This window comes from Hibiscus syriacus, unplaced genomic scaffold, assembly GCF_006381635.1.
Source record: "Hibiscus syriacus cultivar Baekdansim isolate YM2019G1 unplaced genomic scaffold, ASM638163v2 tig00002840_pilon, whole genome shotgun sequence".
NCBI classification, from domain to species: domain Eukaryota; kingdom Viridiplantae; phylum Streptophyta; class Magnoliopsida; order Malvales; family Malvaceae; genus Hibiscus; species Hibiscus syriacus.
In genome coordinates, this window is record NW_024061947.1 from 10,904,682 (window position 1) to 10,924,769 (window position 20,088).

The 20,088-nt window shown below is 34.8% G+C and overlaps 1 protein-coding gene and 1 pseudogene across 1 annotated transcript; both read left to right on the top strand.

The window, feature by feature from the left end:
• Positions 1 to 246: 246 nt before the first annotated feature.
• Positions 247 to 13,524, top strand: LOC120157734 (translation initiation factor IF-2, chloroplastic-like; the record flags this gene model as incomplete). Its single annotated transcript, XM_039168781.1, has 13 exons — positions 247 to 251; positions 4,498 to 6,019; positions 6,127 to 6,159; positions 6,435 to 6,548; positions 6,738 to 6,887; positions 7,014 to 7,112; positions 7,209 to 7,271; positions 8,104 to 8,259; positions 8,338 to 8,403; positions 10,212 to 10,448; positions 11,144 to 11,419; positions 12,005 to 12,193; positions 12,992 to 13,524. Coding segments are annotated over 13 exons (3,072 nt in total), but the record flags the coding sequence as incomplete, so codon positions are not given.
• A 973-nt stretch (positions 13,525 to 14,497) lies between these two features.
• Positions 14,498 to 20,035, top strand: LOC120153989 (annotated as a pseudogene).
• The last annotated feature ends 53 nt before the right edge of the window (positions 20,036 to 20,088 follow it).

The following is a 20,088-nucleotide window of genomic DNA, read 5'->3' on the forward strand; positions in this document are numbered from 1 at the left end:
TTACACTAGGAGGTGAATTGGTAAAAATATATTTAGGGAGTAAGGAGAGTAAAAGATAGAGAAATTTGGCATAAAGATTTATAGTGGTTCGACTTATCAACCAAGTCTACCTCCACTACCTAAGCTCATCACTTAGGATTTTCTAACAAATTCACTAATTTGTTCTTTCTTTTTCAAGGATCAAGAGATAACCTTTACACCTCCTAGTTTTTCACTTGGCTAAACTAGAACCAATCACCCTTTTACAAAAGGTAAAAAAAAGTAAACAATAAAACCTCTCAAAGGTAGGTTGTTTACAAATTTAGCTCACTAAACACTAATATTTACAAGAGAGATGAAATAAGATTGAAAAACTCTTATCTTGTGTTTGATTGCTTGGATAGGTGTTCTAACCCTTTTTCAAGTGTCATCAACTTGTATTTTATGTTGGAATGAACTTGTGGTTGTTTATAGTCGTTGGGAGTGATTTGGAGTCGTTTGGGGATGTTTTCTCTGCAAAATAAAATTGTCCAGTACATAGGGTATCGATACTCTTAAAAGGAGTATTGGTACTACCTTTGTTATTTTTAAATCAATTAGTCGTTACTAGCCGTTGGGGCCTGATGGTATCGATACTATGCCTATGGTATCGATACTACTATACAAAGTAGTATCGGTACCCCTTTGGGTATCAGTACCATTTTTGCATTATGGAATTTGAACAATGTTGGTAGTATCGATACTACCTAGTAAGTATCGATACTTCCCTTACCTTTGGTATCGATACCATATGAACAATATCGATACTATTCATGAGGTATCGATAATGTAAGAACAATATCGGTACTTCTTGTCTAGAAAATCATTTTGTGCTCAAATCTACTTTTAATGACTGTGAATTATTTTTACAAACTTTGAATAAATTCAATTCAAGTCCAAAAATATTTTTCCCTAATTTTTATATCAAAATATAGTTTCACAGAAGCCAACAATCAACAATGAAAAATATTTTATATCAGTGAATGCTTCTAATAGAAAATAAATCCATGCACAGAGCTAAATTAGTATTACAATCAAATGGCCTACTGGTTCTTTGATGGAGAAACAGGTATAAAAGCAAGACACCTGAAAAAAAAAAAAAAAAGATAACAGCGAACACATTGTAAATCCTAAATTTATTTTATCCTTGTTTCTTTGATAGCTTACATTGAGTTCGGAAATTTTTACCCAATCATGTAGGACATTAAAAGAACAGAATGTTAGACAGGTAGGTGGGGTGGTTTTACTATTTTTTTTTATTTTTTTTATATTTTAAATATTTTATTTATATTTCTTTTTTTAAAAATTCGTTTCATCTATAAAATCTTATAAGTTCAACTCCATTAAAAATTTTATAAGTTCGCACCAAATATAAATTTTTATGCCCGTTTCTTTTTCTACATCAAATTAAATAAATAATCTTATAAAATTTTATGTGTTGCTTGGATTCAGATATAAATATCAAATGTGATATACTTACTCATTAATTATTTAAATTATAAGATATGTGGATACATCATAAAAAAACATATGTGGATACATCATAAAAAAACATATGTGGAAAAGATATAAATGCCCCTGTTTGTGTGTATGTTTTTTTTTTCATTTTTTGATAGCACCCACAGGCGGCAGCGACATTAACTTTAGTACTCTCTCTCTCTTCTCTCTTATAACAACACTTTTTTATAGTATGTTTTTCTTAATTTTATGATATAATTTTTTTTCTGTCTTTTGACACGTTTCGATCATTTGAATGTTATTTATTTTTAATTTTGCCATGATTGGATTTGACATCGTTGTGATTGTCGCTTATTTATTATCATGTTGATTTTTCCTACTTTGAAACCTTATATTATAATTAGATACGTGATTTGTGTTCATAGATAGTTTTCTCATGTCATACTATTATGATTTTCGATTTATTGGTGGTCTTTCAATATTTTGATCCCATTTATATTTATCTTTTGTTCAAGATATTTTATTGGTTTTTTTATTTTAATAATGTAAGATATTATATTTTTATTTTAATAAATTATTAATAAAATATATATTATTTATTAATTTCATAGAGATAATATTATTAAATTATTAATAATGAATACTATTATTTATGTATTTAAAATTAATATAATAATCTAATAATATGTTAATAAAGATCTTTAAAGTATATTAAATAATATTTTTTAAAATATAATATAATACTATTACTTTAATAAATAATTAATATAATTTATAATATTTTTATTTCAATATAATGTACTAGTATTAATATTTTTATTAATAAAGTTATACAAATAATATTTTAATAATAAATAAATAAATTATTCTAACATTTCAAAAAAAAAATAATAATAAGTTTTTATGATAAATAATATTATTTATTGTATTTAATATTTATAATAAATAATTTATAAAAAAATTCATCTACTAGTGGAAATGGTTTATACAACCTCTTTCAAATACCGTAAAATATTTTCCAGAAAACTTTTATAAAAAAATGTAATTCATTTTACGAAAAATATTTTCTAAAAAATGTTTTCAATGAACAAACAAACCTTAAGTGTTTAGTTTACGTTTAGTAAACTTTCATAGTAATTATGGATATTTTTTATTTTTAATAAAATTAGTGGATTTTATAAATATATATATAGAGAGAGACTTGTCTACATGTATTTAAGTAGAAATATATTTTAATTTATTAAATGAGTGGTTTAGGACGATTTATTTCCTTGATAATACAAATCCGAAGAACAATGTTTATAAGGGATAAAATGGTATAAGCGTATAATAAGCAAGGACTGATTTAGAAATTAAAAAATGAGGGTTCAAAATTTAATAGTTTTTTAAAATAATGGGTATACATTTTTTTTGTTTTTCCTTAACTTATTTCATTAAATTTAATTATTATTATTTCAATAATAGGGATGCATTGGACACTTATGGGGATTAGTGCATCTGCTTTGGTATTAAAGTGTAACAAAAAAGGTAGAATGTATACTTACTTACAAAACTATATGAATTTGGAAAATACTTATTTTTTCTTAAATAATATGTGGTGATTATAAGAATAATATTTATTTATATACTTTTTTTTATCATTGACAATACACACCTTACAAAATATATATGCTCAAACTCAAAAATAAAAATAACACTCTATTAAATCATTGAAGGTACTCAATATGAGAACCATTACTCTATTAAAATTGGGTAGAAAAGCAGTTTTATTCAACTTTGGGCTTTTTTACTTTATGTAGAGCCAGATATATTAAGATTATTAAATTGTGGGCTTAAGTCTTAGTTAAAATAAAAGAAATTAAACTTATGGGCTTAAGGCCCAAAATCTTAATTAAGGAAATTCCTTTTTCTCTCAATGGGCAACTAGAAGCATGTTATTAGGGATCAGCATGGGTCGGGTTAGGTCGAATTTTTGGTCTATCCGATCTGACCCGAGAACGACTCCTTCTCCGAAATCTTACCCGACTTGCATAATATATCCTCCACCCGACCCGACCCGAAATAATAAAAATATTCTTTTTATTCAATAAAAATATTATTTAATTGAAAAAAAATAATATATAGAGGGGTATTATTGTAATTATTCCTAAATATAAGGTAAAATTATATTTTTTCATGTTAGATATTTTCACCATAAACCTGAACCTGACCCGAGCACACCTTTAAAAATCCGACCGACCCTTCCCAACTCGATTTTTTAAAAAATCCGATCTGATCCGATAGGATTGGGTCGAAACCCGTCGAGTTCGGGTCCCATGCCCATCCCTACATGTTATGCCACCAGGATACAATAGGTAAATTTATTATGTATATTGGGTTCTTTTAATAATTATGATATTTGATTTATTGATTAATTAATTTGAAATGCGTGTTATAGAAATTTATTATAAGATAAATTTTTTAATCTAATTTATTTTATTCGTAATATCATAATTCTAATTTTTATATTGAAAATACTTATTTTCAAATTCTAGGTTTTGTTCAGTGACAAATACAATGAATGGTTTGGAGAAGTTGAGTTGGTTACATGAAAATACTTATTTTATGCTGATTTTGATGTAATTAATTCTGGATTTTAACAAATATTAGACAACAAGAGCTTGAGAATTGCTTGAGATTGACCGTCAAATTAACTTAAACCTCCAGACTCATTTTCCCGAGAAAAACTATAAAAAAAATGCGAGAAAATTCCCAAATTTTGTTTTTGATTCGTGAGTCAAAACCAATGCAATATTTTTACATTTTTATAAGGAAAAAAAAGCCTTATCACAAAAAAATCCCAAAGAGAAATAAATCGACAGGAGGAGAATCAGCCACACAATGACATTACCCACAACATGTCGAGTCGAGACTCGCAGATCCCAGTTTTTAGCTTCTCTTGTCCCCCATAACTTCCACCTCACAATTTTATCATTTTGCCCAATTCCCTGATAATATCGGTTAGCCTTTCCCTTTTTTTAGTTTTTTTCCTGGGTTTATTTTTCTGTTCATTTTGACTCCTAATTCAGATGAACAGATTCGGTTTACAATAGTGATAGTTGTTGGAACAATGCCTTCCTCTTCATTAGCTTCGCTTGTTAATTTGGGAACCATTAATGCTACTTCTTTCATTAATTATTTCCCTGAATCGGTTTCATCGTCTTACTATTCTTGTGTTAGAAGAGTTTCGTTGTCTAAGAGGAGTTTTAGTAGGAAATGTAAGTGTAAATACTCTGTGGCACCCACGGATTTTGTTGCTGAGGCAAACAATGCTTCTTCCTCTTCTTATAAAGATAGTGATGCTGAAATTGTTCTTAAACCTGGCCCCAAGCCGGTTTTAAATTCCGAAGGGGCAAAAAACGATAAGGGTTTGTCTTGGAATGGTGAATTGAGCGAGGGTGAGGATGGGGATAAAGAAGAGGATGAGAGGAATAAACTGTTTGAGTCTTTAGGTGAAGTATTGGAGAAAGCTGAGAAGTTGGAAACTTCAAATGTAAATGTTAATGTCGATGTGAATAAAGGCAAAGCGAGTGGTAATGGTGGTGCTGGTTCGGGCAGTGGCAAAAAGACTAAGACTTTGAAAAGTGTGTGGAGGAAAGGGGATAGTGTTGGGACTGTGCAAAAGGTTGTTAAAGAGTCTTCTAAGGTTAATACTAATGATAATAAAGGAGGGGAGGGGAAGTTGGAGTCTCAAGGTGGAAGTGGTGCGGCACCTTTGAGACCTCCACAACCACCTTTAAGACCTCAACCTAAGTTACAATCTAAGCCATCTGTAGCTCCTCCGCCTGTGGTGAAGAAGCCGGTTATCTTGAAAGATGTTGGGGCAGGTCGAAAGTCAGAGTCTTATCCAGATGGGAAGAGTAAAGAAAGAAAGCCTATTCTGATTGATAAATTTGCATCAAAGAAGCCTGTGGTTGACCCTGTTATTGCTCAAGCTGTTTTAGCTCCTACAAAGCCAGCGAAGGGCCCTGCCCCTGGAAAGTTCAAGAATGATTATCGGAAAAAAAATAGTTCTCCAGGAGGACCTAGGAGGCGCATTATTAGTGACAACGATCTTGAAATTCCTGATGAGGAGACATCAGAATTGAATGTGTCAATACCTGGTGCTGTCACTGCAAGGAAAGGGCGGAAATGGAGTAAAGCTAGCAGGAAGGCAGCCAGAATCCAAGCTGCCAAAGAGGCAGCACCTGTTAAAGTAGAAATTTTGGAAGTTGGAGAAAAAGGCATGTCGGTAGAGGAGTTAGCTTACAATTTGGCTATTGGTGAGGGTGAAATTCTTGGATCTTTGTACTCCAGGGGGATTAAACCAGATGGAGTGCAAACTTTGGACAAAGACATTGTTAAGATGGTGTGTAAGGAGTATGAGGTTGAAGTCATAGATGCTGACCCTGTTAAGGTAGAAGAAATGGCAAAAAAGAAGGAAATTTTCGATGAAGATGACCTAGACAAGCTACAAGACAGACCTCCCGTTCTCACTATAATGGGTCATGTTGACCATGGGAAGGTTAGGTGTAACCTTTTGTGGATAGAATTTCTCCTGTTCTTTTATGTCAATTTGAATTTAAGAAGTAAGAAACTTATTTGACCTTATTGGTTATTTATGCTTGACAGACAACTCTCCTGGATTATATTCGAAAAAGCAAGGTGCGTGGAAGCTTGATTAGTCTAATGCTTCTTGAGTATATTTCCATTTGAAAATAATAGGAACTTTCAGGTCATAGGTCTTACTTGCTCTACTTGATTTTTTATTTCTTTCCTCCAACCCCTCACACATTTTCACAGTGGTGAGCAAGTGATAGAATACTTCTCTGCATAAAATAACTGATAATTTGGTCAACCAATACTCAAAGCTTCATGCGGTTACTAACTAGCAAAAACATTCATTTTCAAACTGAAACTAGATTGCTGGATATCTGTAGGTGGCTGCTGCAGAAGCAGGTGGTATAACTCAAGGAATTGGAGCATACAAAGTTTCAGTACCTGTAGATGGCAAGTTACAACCATGTGTTTTTCTTGATACTCCCGGACATGAGGTAAAATAATTACTAGGATCTTTCAGCTTTAAAGTTCTTTGTCAATTAGGAAGAGCTTTACATTCCCCTTCAGTATGTTCTTACTTTCTAGAGCAACAAATAACCTTCACAATAATGCTATATGGTATAGTAAATTCTAAATGCTACCTACTTGCATTGTTGGATGATACCTATTACATGTTTCTGTAGGCTTTTGGTGCAATGAGAGCTCGTGGGGCACGTGTTACTGACATTGTGGTCATTGTGGTGGCTGCTGATGATGGGATTCGTCCTCAAACAAATGAGGCCATAGCTCATGCAAAAGCAGCTGGAGTACCAATTGTCATTGCTATAAATAAGGTGTGTTAACTGTAAGGTTACTTTCTGTTCTGACAATCAGAAAGTAAGTCTACTCTACAGGAATGTTTTGGTGCTCTTAGTGTTGGCATTGAGATATAGCTAATATTATTCATTTCTCTTTAACAGATAGACAAAGATGGAGCTAACCCAGAAAGAGTCATGCAAGAGCTTTCATCAATTGGTCTAATGCCAGAAGATTGGGGTGGTGACATCCCTATGGTTCAGGTTTTATTCTTAATGATATATCATATGCATCTTTTTTCTTTTGTTTTTTACTTATGTACTTTTTAGATGCTTATATTTTTGCACCTGCTATTACAGATCAGTGCTCTTAAAGGGCAGAATGTAGATGATCTGTTGGAGACTGTAATGCTAGTTGCTGAGGTGTGTACTATTATTGCCTTTCCTGTATCTTAACCATTTTGCTTTGAAATCTTCCCGTACCAAGCGCATATAATCTTGCTTGTTATCAATTTGTATATCCAATAATGCAGCACATCCACAGTTCCTTTTTCTTCTCTTTCTAAATTTTTAAAGCATTTTGAATTTGCTCTTTACTTCATTTTCTTTAGAGAAAATTATAAAAAATACACATGAACTTTGGTCAAATGTGCAATGTGATATTTGAACTTTGATTTGGTACAACTATATGCATGAAACTTTGATTTTGGTTCGATTTTACACATGAAATTTTGGTATTGATTCAATTCTACACATTTTATAAATAAATGCATCTATTTATTTTCATATTGGATAAATATAACTATTTGTGAATGCAATACATAAACATAAACTGATGTTTACATTGATAATGGTACAAGTGATTTGTGAAAATTGAATCAAATCAAAACTTAACATATACAATTGCACAAAATCAAAGTTTATTTATCACATTGCACATTTTACCGAAGTTCATGACTTCACGTATAGTTTTGATATTTATCCTTTTTCTTTATAAACTAGTAATTCGAGAAATATCTCTCTCAAGGAATAAGCTTTTTTCGAATTCTACTGACGGTTAATAATATCACTTTCGAAACATTTTGAGAAGCAAAAACATTTCATTGATGCATAAAAAATTCAATATGATTTTAGGTGTAATTGGTGATATCATTGGTGATCGTTTAAATAATGCCATTTTTTGCATCTGACTATAAGTGCACGAGTCTCTTGCGTATATTTACTATGAATATGATCTTCACCCTGAATTTTTCAGTTACAAGAGTTAAAGGCTAATCCTGATCGAAATGCAAAAGGCACTGTAATTGAGGCAGGTCTTCATAAATCCAAGGGACCTGTAGCTAGTTTTATTGTGCAGAATGGAACCCTTAAAAGAGGTGATGTAGTTGTTTGTGGAGAAGCCTTTGGAAAGGTTGGTAACCTAAAGTCAAACTCTTGTTTGTTCTAACATGAAAATCTTTTGCTTACTATATGGTATGTCATTGGTCAGGTGCGTGCTTTGTTTGATGATAGCGGAAACCGTGTTGATGAGGCTGGACCCTCCATACCTGTACAGGTTAGCAAATTATTATGTTCAACACTTCAGCTTTTTATTTACCCTGTCTGTCTTGCCATATTTGAGTGTATTTTCAACGTTTGAAACATGCTAATAAATTTGTTGCACTAAGTAGAGTGCAGATATGGAAATTTTGTTGGATTAATTGCAGATTAGTTGACATTTTGACATGCAACTTGATTTCCTTTTGGACCCTTGTTGGAATTTAGTGACACGTATAGTGTGAGTGTCAGATTGTTGAAATTCCTCTACATTTGAGGCTGCCAATAGAGCAGAAATGGAAACAACATTTTTCTTTGCCCTCTTCAGTCATGCCTACCACCTATATCTTCAATATGAATCACAGAATCACCTTAGCAAATTAGTTGCTTTCCTTGATTATATGACGTCATCAATCATGAGGCTGTAGTGTATGCGATCATGCTAATTTTTCACCATAGAACCACCCTGCTAATTCACAATGTAAATATAGTTGATGCTAAAGCTTAGGCTTGAACTTTGAAATGTCATCTATAGCCTCAATTTTTCTGTGGTTGCTTTAGTGGTACTACTTGTATTTCTGTGAAGCATAATATTGTAGCCTAGTTGAAATTGATGGATAAAATGGCAGAATAACCTTAACTTAAATGAACTGGTGTTGGAGGAAGGTGGGGAATCCTATGGTACTTGGACTCAAGTGTGAGTGACAGATATGGGTACATGTCCGACATGGGTATGGTTAGATTTTTAAGAAGGTTTTTCCATGTATTTAGAGAATCCTTGGAGGTCATATCCATATACCCATGTGTCGGACATGGTTACCTCAAGAAAAATGAAGAGTCGCAGCAACATGGGGGAAATCTCCTACCCTCTTCCCTCTGCAGCGCTCTCACAAGGCTTTTAAAATATCATTAACTTAGGGTCTAATCAAATGATTATGGGTCTTCTAACTTTAAAGCTGTAATACATTGAAGAAGCTTGTTAAAGAAATCAGTTCAAATGACATCATTTATGCAATCCCTTGATTAAGATTAACTATTGCTGTTTAGGTAGAAAGACAATATTTCTAGTAGATCTAGGTAAATATACTTCTCTATGATTGTATTTTGTATAACATGGAAAGTAAGATGGGCAAAATTGTCCATGGAAGTACTCCCGATTTACATAATTTTTTTTCATTGATGACATTGATTTGAACATCATTAGTTGATAACTGGTAGCTTTATCTTTTTTTTGAAAGATCTAATAGCATTAACTTTAGATTTTGCTGTTTAGAGGTATGCTGGACTGCAACAGACAAATTTTTTTTGATAGGAGACTGCAACAGACAAATCATAATTGTTTAACAGTAAACTGCTAAGATAACCTTACCCTTCTTTTCTTTGAGGAAAATCTGTGTTGGTTCTTATTTTAAAATTGCAAGATTCACAGATTTATGAATCCTTTAGTACTCATCTAAAGCATTGGTGTGATGAATTAGGCTTTACTGTTTCTTTTTAGTATGGGGCTTGATCCATAGTCTCTCTCTCTCTCTGTGTCACTTGTGTTCACACACATACACAACAAAACTACAATCTTCCTCGAGGTTGGTGCTACAAAACTCCAATATTCATTAATTGGCTTTTCTGAGCTAATAACATGCAGAATATACTCTTTTTAGATTTATATTACCAGCATATTTTGAAATTAACCAGGAGTAAAAGTACGGTGAAGCATTCCGTTGAATTCCTGTGCCATAGTTTCCATTAATTGGCTTTGTTTGTTTAATTTTTATAGCAACACTCTAGGACTAGAGTTTCCCCTAAAAGATCTGGTTTGTATTTCTACAGGTCATTGGTTTGAATAATGTTCCAGTTGCTGGTGATGAATTTGAGGTTGTTGATTCCCTTGATGTTGCACGTGAAAAGGCAGAGGCATGTGCAGAGTTGTTGCGGAATGAACGTATGTCAGCCAAGGCTGGGGATGGAAAGGTCACTCTTTCTTCTTTAGCTTCTGCGGTGTCAGCTGGAAAGCTTTCTGGGTTAGACTTGCACCAGCTAAATATTATCTTGAAGGTTGATTTACAGGTATGTACATCAGATTTATGCGAATGAGACAACATGCAAGGTAATATTGCTAAAAATGTTGTTAATTTGAGTAGAATGAAATTTGAAAAAGTGTATGGACATGGCTCTATCGAGTACATGATCATACTGATGCTATCAGGTTAGGTCAGATCTCATTCTTTTGTTCAAGTGAAAAGGGGTAAGAGAAGGAAACAAAAAGGGCTCTTGGTATATGTATAGCTACATCAATTTTTGTGCTAGGAAATACGGATTATAAGTCATCTGTTGAGCTGAACATATTTTTTATGCGACCGTTAACATATTTTAAAGGTTTATTGGGATGTTGGGTGCATGTGAACTGCATGATACTGACATGGTGCCAAAATAGAGTTTCCTTCTCCATAATGGTACCTAAAAGCTGAGGATAGCAAGCATACAGACAAATTATAAGACAATTGAATAATACGGGTCAAACATTGAAATTGAAATAGTGAACTTGTATCATTATTGTTCCAGAAAAAAGGGACTGCTATATGCTTTAAAAAAAACTTGTGTTGGTGGTGCATTACTTACAAGTTATTTACTTATTCTACTGCTCAACGCTTTTGCCGAGTGCTTATCCCATAAAAAGAAATAAACATCCGCAAACATTCTTGTTGAACTTTTTTATCTGTTTCCAGTATAATTTGCGAAATGTATTTGTTTTCCACAACTAGGGATCCATAGAGGCTGTCAGACAAGCATTGCAGGTGCTCCCACAAGACAATGTCACTTTGAAGTTTCTCTTGGAAGCAACTGGAGATGTAAGCACCAGTGATGTCGATCTTGCAGTTGCTAGCAAAGCCATTATTTTCGGATTTAATGTGAAGACACCAGGTTCAGTCAAAAGCTATGCAGAAAATAAAGGTGTTGAGATTCGGCTATATAGAATTATCTATGAACTTGTTGACGATGTGAGGAATGCAATGGAAGGACTTCTCGAGCCTGTTGAGGTTAGTCTTATGTTTTAAGCAATTATTATTATTTTTTTTGACGGGGGGTGTTCTAAATGATGCTCTCTCGTCTCTGGCATTCCATTTGGTTCCCGGATCAAAATGTACATGGATATATCGTATTGATCAAGCTTGTCCCTTGTTTTTAAGAGTAGAAAATTAAAAGGAAGGGGCATGGAGGGAAACCCAAATCTTATTGATTAAGCCTTTAATCCTAATTGCCTATATCAGCTATTTGCATACTTTTTCTATACTTCTTCCCATGGGTATATCTCTTCAAACCCCCGGTAGTCATGTTTTTCCTCATTACCTTGATCATTGTCTTCTACCTGTATTGGTTGAATGTGAATAGAAGTATGCTGAGGCAATGGTCCTTCTCTCTCGTACTTTTAATTTTTGGTGTTTTTTGTTTCTTTTACACTGCTCTTGTCCACTCCTTTAAACAGTGAATTTAGTTTGATCAGTTGTAAACTGAGAACTTGGAGGCTTTAAATTCTTGGGTCAAGTACTTACTTTTCTGTTAGTATGTTTAAGATTTCTGCACTAAATATTTGGAGTTGACATGTTCTGCTTCTCTTTTGCTAGGAACAAATACCAATTGGCTCTGCAGAGGTTCGGGCTGTTTTCAGCAGTGGCAGTGGTCGTGTTGCTGGATGTATGGTAACAGAGGGGAAGGTGGTGAATGGTTGTGGCATTCGTGTCATTAGAAATGGTCGCACAGTCCATGTTGGTGTTCTTGATTCATTGCGAAGGGTTAAGGAAATTGTTAAAGAGGTATTGTGTTGATTCCCAGCACTACTGCTTTCTTTCTTGGGATTCTCCATCCTAAGCCCTCTTTAATGTGAAATCTAAATGCATGCTCTTCCAGTAAGCTTTTCCTAGATTTTGTCATATATTGGGTACTAGAGATGTGTAAATTATCTTATAATTATACTTGGGAGGATTTGATGGGTTATATTCTGCCTAGTCGTGTGACATAAAGATGGAAAAAGTCGAAATAACCATATCAAATTGCATATAAAGATATCCACAACCAGAAGTTACGTGTTGGATAATTAAGTCAGAGATTGGTATATATTTGATTAGTAACTTTAGATAAGCAGTGAGATGAACAAAATATTGAATTCTATGGTTGGTTGGACTTTGTTTCCATTTTTGACAATTCAAATTTGGTGAAGACAGGAACCAGCATTGACAGTTTTCTTAGAAGCCGGTTGTTCTCAAATGAAATTTTGAATGATAGAAGGAACTTAGGTGGCAAATTCATATTAGTCATTTATTGCCTTGTGGCTGAAAGTGTTTTACCTTCACAACCAGAATCTTTAATGTTTGGGGAAGTTGGATTGTGGTCTTATCCTTCTAGATCATGTTCGGAGATGCTTCTCCCATAGATACTGGGTCAATTATCATGCGAAATGGTGATATCAGCATTAATATTTTCAGCTTTCATACTAAATTTATCTGGTTGATAAATGGTTCAAGTATTGATCTTGAAACTATTCAGGGGATGTGGAACTCTTCTCGGTTTCAATATTAGTTGACGTGATCATATGATAATTTCTTCTCTGACAGGTAAATGCTGGTTTGGAGTGCGGTATGGGAATGGATGATTTTGATGAATGGCAGGAAGGAGATATTCTTGAAGCCTTCAACTCGGTCCAAAAGAAGCGAACACTTGAAGAGGCATCTGCATCAATGGCAGCTGCCCTTGAAGGGGTAGGAGTCAAGTTATAGAACGTCGCAGGGTGCAAAACTGGATATTTGGTTTTCACGACGCAATCGGATTTGCATGAAAGAGGCAAACCAACTTGTAGTTACTCTACTGCTGCTGCTGCTTTGGCCATTGCTTAACATGCGTGATGCAAGAGTTTTCGCCACACAATTCATATTCAAGTGCAGTGCGTTGAGGGTTCTGGGTTGCAGATTTTGCCATTGTTGTTTCCGTTTTTAAGTTATGTTTTGCTGTATATATTAGGATCCCATTCCAGCTTTTCATTTGAAAAGACTGGACAGTAGCATATTCCACAGGATTCAATGTAGAAAATACCTTGCATCATTTACCCAAAATTGGGGGAAAAGCAATATAGTGGGATAGTATTTTGAAACTTGTTGAGGCTATCTGCTGCATTTCTACTTATGCTCAGTCCACCCACATTTAATTAGAGGAATTTAGTTGTATTTGTTTGATTTAAATAAAAATCTAATTGATAGTATTATTAGTTAACTTCTATTAAATATGGATATACGTCAACAATTGGACTTTTCAGTTGTTACTTGGAATGTTAACATTCTACCCATTCCAATTTAATGGAAGTTTATTACTATTGTTATCAATTGAACCTTATTTTTATGATAATATATAGAACATTAGGACATTAGATTGTTAAATTGTTAACGACTTGATCCATAATTTTTTCCTCTTCAACTTTAATTAAGTATCGATTTTGTCATTAAACATTAAAACAATTTAATTTTTAGTCGTTAAACTTTTATTTTTCAAGTTTTACACCTTTTGACTTTTGGTTCTTTGCCAAGGGCCAACCAGCTACATGAGAAATTTTAAAGTGTTGACGACGGCAAAGCTGTGAGATACATGGGGCAAAGAAGTTACTCATATGTTTATTTCATTGGTATAGTTTATAGACGATTGGAGATTGAAATGGTAAAGATTTTGGCTATTTTATTTTCACAAGCGTTGATCTCTCTAGCAACACATTTGAAGGCGAGATTCCAAGAGTTATAGGACAGCTTAGTTCACTCTGTCGTTGGCCATCACCTGAATCATGGATGAATGCCCCCAGAGACGGTGGCTCAAAGCTTGAATTTGGTTGGAAAGCTGTTGCGATTGGTTATGGATTTGGATTCATAGTAGGATGCGTTTGTCTTCCAAAGGGTTAGCCAAAATGGTTTGTGAGCTTGTGTGAAGCTCGAGGGTGATCATCCGATGGTTTTAGCTGCTGCAAGTCTACGTGAACCGAAACAAGTGTGGTTTTCTTCCTTGTTATATGATTTGTACCGAGTTAAATCGTTTTGATGGATCACTGCAAGCTCGATGGTGGTTGAATTCCAGCATTTCCCATTTGTTTTTAGAGACAAGAAACGATTCGACTTTGCTTTTGAACTCCCTCCCTCTTCCTGGTGACTGCACCCGCTTTCTTTCTTTTTAACCTTTTGCATCTCACTGGCATTTCCTGCCCGTCTTCTTCGTCCCACTAGTAGTTGGAAATGGGAGGTGAAACGGAAGATGATATATCATCTGAAACAAAACTAGAAACTAAAATGGTTGAAGCTATGAAGCGAAGGGCATCTGCAGAAACTGCAGTCAAATCCTTTAACACCGCCATCTTAAAATTCCCTAAAATCGATGAGAGCTTAAGGAAATGCAAAGCTGTTTTCAACAGTTTGGTATAACCTTTTCTTCTCCTGCTAACTAAATGTTCTACAATTAGCAGATAAGTATTCCTAATGATCATGAGCCAGCAGAAACACACAATCCATGTTCTGTCTGTCTGAACTGAGACATGTCTTTGTTGGTTGTGTTTGTTTGTAGATGAGGACTCGAAAGGTGTAATTGACCAAGAAGAGCTGAAAAATGTTTCCAACAGCTTCAATTTTTGTAACCCCCACATACCGATAAGGGTGACCAGATCCGATCTGGGGTGTCACATTTGGGCCACCGGAGCGACCCACTGTAAAAATAGCAGAAAATTTAAAACTTTTTAGATTACATGTAAACTAATAAAATCAGTTGTCACTATTTAAAAATAAAACAGATTTTCAGACTCATATATAAATCAAAATACAATTACATGCCCCCTAATCATATGTACCATACTCTGCAACAACGCCGGAAGAACTCCCTTACTGAAGTCGATAGATGCACTGGTACAATTCTTTTAACCTGAAAAGGTGAGTAATAGAGTGAGCTTCGGAAAGCTCAGTAATACAGAACTACCAGATGATGCTGAAGAACGTGCAGATACACAAATAAACATATATTTCCTTATCGATTCAGACATATACAAATCTTTATGATGAGCAAAGATCCTACTGATAGTTCAGATAGTAACAGACAGTGAGCTTTCAGTTCAGAGAAGTGTTTCGGATGAATAAGTTCAGGAGATTAGAATAGATTATCTAGTGTGTTCCCATAAAACCAGTAAAAAGATACAAATCTTTTAAAACATATATATATATATACCCCCATCCGTCACGTACAAAATGTGTAGGTTCCCCAGAACCATACAACCCCGTCACGTCCAGTAAGACCCTGAGCACACAGCCGAGGAATTGGTAAGTAAGGCCCTGAGCACACAGTCGAGGAGCCTCCAGGTATACTTCCTCCAACAATACCCCCAAATAAAACATGTTTCGTCCGTAAACGGATATATCAAAAATCAAAACATAATTCATGTCAAGTATCATATCAAAATCCAGGTCAAGTATCAGATCAGAATCCAAGTCAAGTATCAAATTAGAATCCATGTCAGATATCAGATCAGAATCCATGTCAAGTATCAGATCAGAATTCAAATCGAAAATCAGATAAAATTTTCATGTGAGTGGGGAACACACCAGAATTTACAGATATTATTCAAAGATATTGGATAATCTTAACAGGTAGAGGAACACGAATCTTCAGTATACCGATATAATATTGGAATTCAGAATCACTATTGGAAGAGTTAAATAACTGACGGAATCATCAGTTATTCAGAATATGACTTAAGCTGGTAAGAAAGAAATGAAGATTCAAGACATTTACAGTCTATGTCGATTAATCGGATTATCTAACAGCTCCAGATAAATAGCCCCCAGAACTAATACTTGTCAACTTGTTAATTCATTACCTTTCCAGGGTATTTACTCTTTAATACCAAATATTATTATCCATAGATCATCTTCTGAGTCATCACTGAACAGATCTTAAGGAGACTAACAGATATTCCAATGCTCCTAATTTCATGTTAACGCTTTCACTATATCATGAACTGCTGACGTGTTTGATTTGTAGTTCATGACACATAAGAACATTACATCATGTATGTTCATTAACGTTTCCAGACTCATCCAAATCACTTATTTAATCCTTAGTCCTTGAGGTTACTTAATTCAATTAGCAGTCAAGTCCATTCCAGTGATTTCAGGTTTTTCTAGGGTAATCCAGACGTTTCTGAAATTCGTATACATATTGTACTTCTGTTCAATTCAATTTGGTCTTCGTGGTTTATTTGTCGAACAAACGTCCAATTCTTATTACTGAATGCGATCTAGAGTTGAGCTGATCTGAATACTTCCAAAATTATCATCGAGCTAAACTTGAGTAGACGAACACGCATTCAAGTAATATCTATGCCGTTCAGGTACTGACATATCATTAAAGTTGATCGGCTTACTTAAGCTGTGTTCCATAACTTTTTAAAGGTAGTCCAATACCTATGCTTAATTGGATTCCTTAATTAATCCAAGGCATTTACTTAGAATAGGACACAAGGGTATTTTGGTAATTTTTTGTTCATTTTTATTCCATTTATTTCAGAGCTCGAAGATATCCAATCATTCTTGAGCTTGGTGGTATTCTTGGGTCATTTCCATTACAGGGGTATTTTGGTCATTTTATAGATTCAGCTTATTTCAATCATTTCCTTCCGTCTGATCTTACTATTAAATTCAATCTTATCATTTATTTCAGTCATTTCGAACAATTATGACAACAGAACACCCCGACAAATTATTCTTCAGGTATTTACTCATAACTCGGATATTTCTGGGTCAAGTGTCTTCTCAGATTTTACAAACGGAATATCAGAAATTTTCCTGAACTAAGTCAGGATCTTAACAATCAAATCCGTACTTAATCGAGTTAAGTACGAATCCTCAAAGTATTTTCTCATTCAGGGTTAACTAGGATTATTTTACCTCTCAAGGGCATTTCCGTAATTTCTTAACCAGATAATTTTAATATTAGCTCTTAACGAAAATAATTATAATTTAGAGATCCTATGATCAATTGCTTTCCCGAACATTCTCTTATCTTGAAATGATTCCTTAATAGAATTCTAATATCTTGCACAAACCCTCTAAGGGTTAAAAACCGGTTATCTGTATTTCGTAAGCAAAATCTAGCATTTCTTAAGCACATCTATAGTTTTATCATATCAATATATCCTTTCAGAGTTATTAATCAACTTCTAGGGACAATTCTTGACGTCTTACAACTTAAGGGTATTTTCGTAATTTTACCCTACGAGAGTATTATCATAATTTCCCATCCAAGTACCTTTAACATTTAACCTTTGATGAAATAAACTATAAGTTACAAATCCATGTTGATTTCTTTATCACTAAGCACAGAACTTGTAATTTAATTCTAACAATCCCTCAATTTCTTATAAAAATCATCTGAACCATAATCAATTACTGAACCCTTTTACCGTATTCAGATCGAGTGTAGAAACTAATTAACTACACAAATGAGACCAACATTATCTTAATCATGCTTTTACTAATATTCACATGTTCCATAAAGCATAAAGAGATAATAAAGTATTACCTCGATTTCCGTGCAATACTGATCGACCATTAAATTCCATTCAAATGCCCTCGATTTTGAAATCATCTTCCAATATTTCCTCGGATCCATATCAACAAAGATTATATCAGAAAAGGAGCTTAATTGAGATAAACGGATCGAATCGGATGATAAATCAGTGAAAAACAGCTTACCGGGTTCGAATTTGGCGAAACGAACTTCGGATTCGGATTCAGGACGTCGAAAGCATAAAATATGACTTTTCGAAAATTTAGAATTTTCGGTCAAAATCAAAGTCAATGGGTTTGACTGCCAATTTCGAGGCCTTCGGGTCCGAATTTCGAAAAAACGGACTACGAAATCGGATTTGGAACGTCTAAAATGTTAGATAGGTATACTCAGTCAAAGTCAAAGGTCGTTTAATGCCCGGTCAAAGCCAGTCAAAGTTTTGGTCAACTGTGGTCAACTCCGATTAACGGTAACGGGTCGGGTCAGGTCGGGCAAACGGGTCGGGTCGGAACCTGTCAAACCGGTCAAACACTCCAAAACCGGTTATTTTTTCTTCCCCACGCGTAGTGGCAGCGCGTGGGGGTATACTCAGTCAAAGTCAAAGGTCGTTTAATGCCCGGTCAAAGCCAGTCAAAGTTTTGGTCAACTGTGGTCAACTCCGATTAACGGTAAACGGGTCGGGTCAGGTCGGGCAAACGGGTCGGGTCGGAACCTGTCAAACCGGTCAAAACAGCTCCAAAACCGGTTATTTTTTTCTTCCCCACGCGTAGTGGCAGCGCGTGGGGGCGCGTGAACAGTGCTAAATTCTCGAAAAATTTTCTAAAATTATTTTGAGCGATTTCGAGATAGCTCGGTTCACAATTTTAAACGACAGAGAGCTCGATTTCAACAAATCGAAAACTTTGACCGCTTCACCTCCTCACGCGCCGCCATTGACGGAGACCAAGGATGACACCGGCGGACTCGGAACGATGCAAGGAACATGATGGTGTGGGAGGTGTCGTAAACGGATCATCGGATCGTCGTGAATCGAGGAAAAACCAATTGAAATCGAGTTATTACCGACGATACTTCCGGCTGAAATTAACGACGAACGGCGACGATTCACGACGAAAGGTTTGAGGGGTTTTGTTCCTCGGTTGACAACGAACTCGATGGTGGTTTCGGCTCGTCGATCGGAGGTCAGACGGCGAGTAGATCAAAGTTGAAAGGAGGGTTGTTGAAGAGGGAAAACTGGAATTTTTCCTTCCTGTTGAACCTGCGCACGGGGTTTATAATTCATCATATATAAAAAATGGGTAAACCAAAAGTTTAGTCACTTAACTTCATGCACTTCTTAAAATGGTCTGCCAACTTTAAAATTTTACAATTTAATCCACCGTTTCTTTCAAAATACCAATTAAATCTACGACTTTATAATTTCTAATTTTTAGCCCCTAAATTGGGGTGTTACAATTTTCTTTCACAGAGGAGGAGATAACCGATCTCGTCAACAGGACATAGGAATCAAATTCAATGAGTTCATTGTACTCCTTTGCCTTGTCTATCTTATCAAGGACAATGCTAATGGACATGAATCTGTATCCTCAACACACTACTTGATTAACTTTCACTGATTTGTCTGCAATTGTGTGTGCTTGTAAGCTTGGTCTTCCATGACATTGTTAGAAATGACGAACTGGAATGCCGAATTTGGAGACTATTCAAAACTTTTGTCAATGCATTCGTGTTCTTAGACAAGAACAAGGATGGTTTCGTCAGCAAGAATGAGATGGCTCAAGCCATCAATGAATCCAGAGATCGTTCATCTGGGAAAATAGTCATGAAAAGATTTGGTTAGCACTGTTACACTATAACAAAAACTGCATATACATACCCAAACTCAAACCCATATGTCCATACCATATGTACATTTAGGTCCATACGAAGGCTAAGCTGATATGTGTACTTGTGTGGTTGCAGAAGAAGTGGACTGGGATCAAAATGGATCAGTGAGTTTCAAAGAGTTTCTTTTTGCTTTCACAAACTGGGTCGGAATCGATGATGAGGAAGACGAGTAAGACGAAGAGGAATAAGGGATTGTCTGAACAACATAAACAAATCTCGAGTTTCCAAATTATTGTGTCTC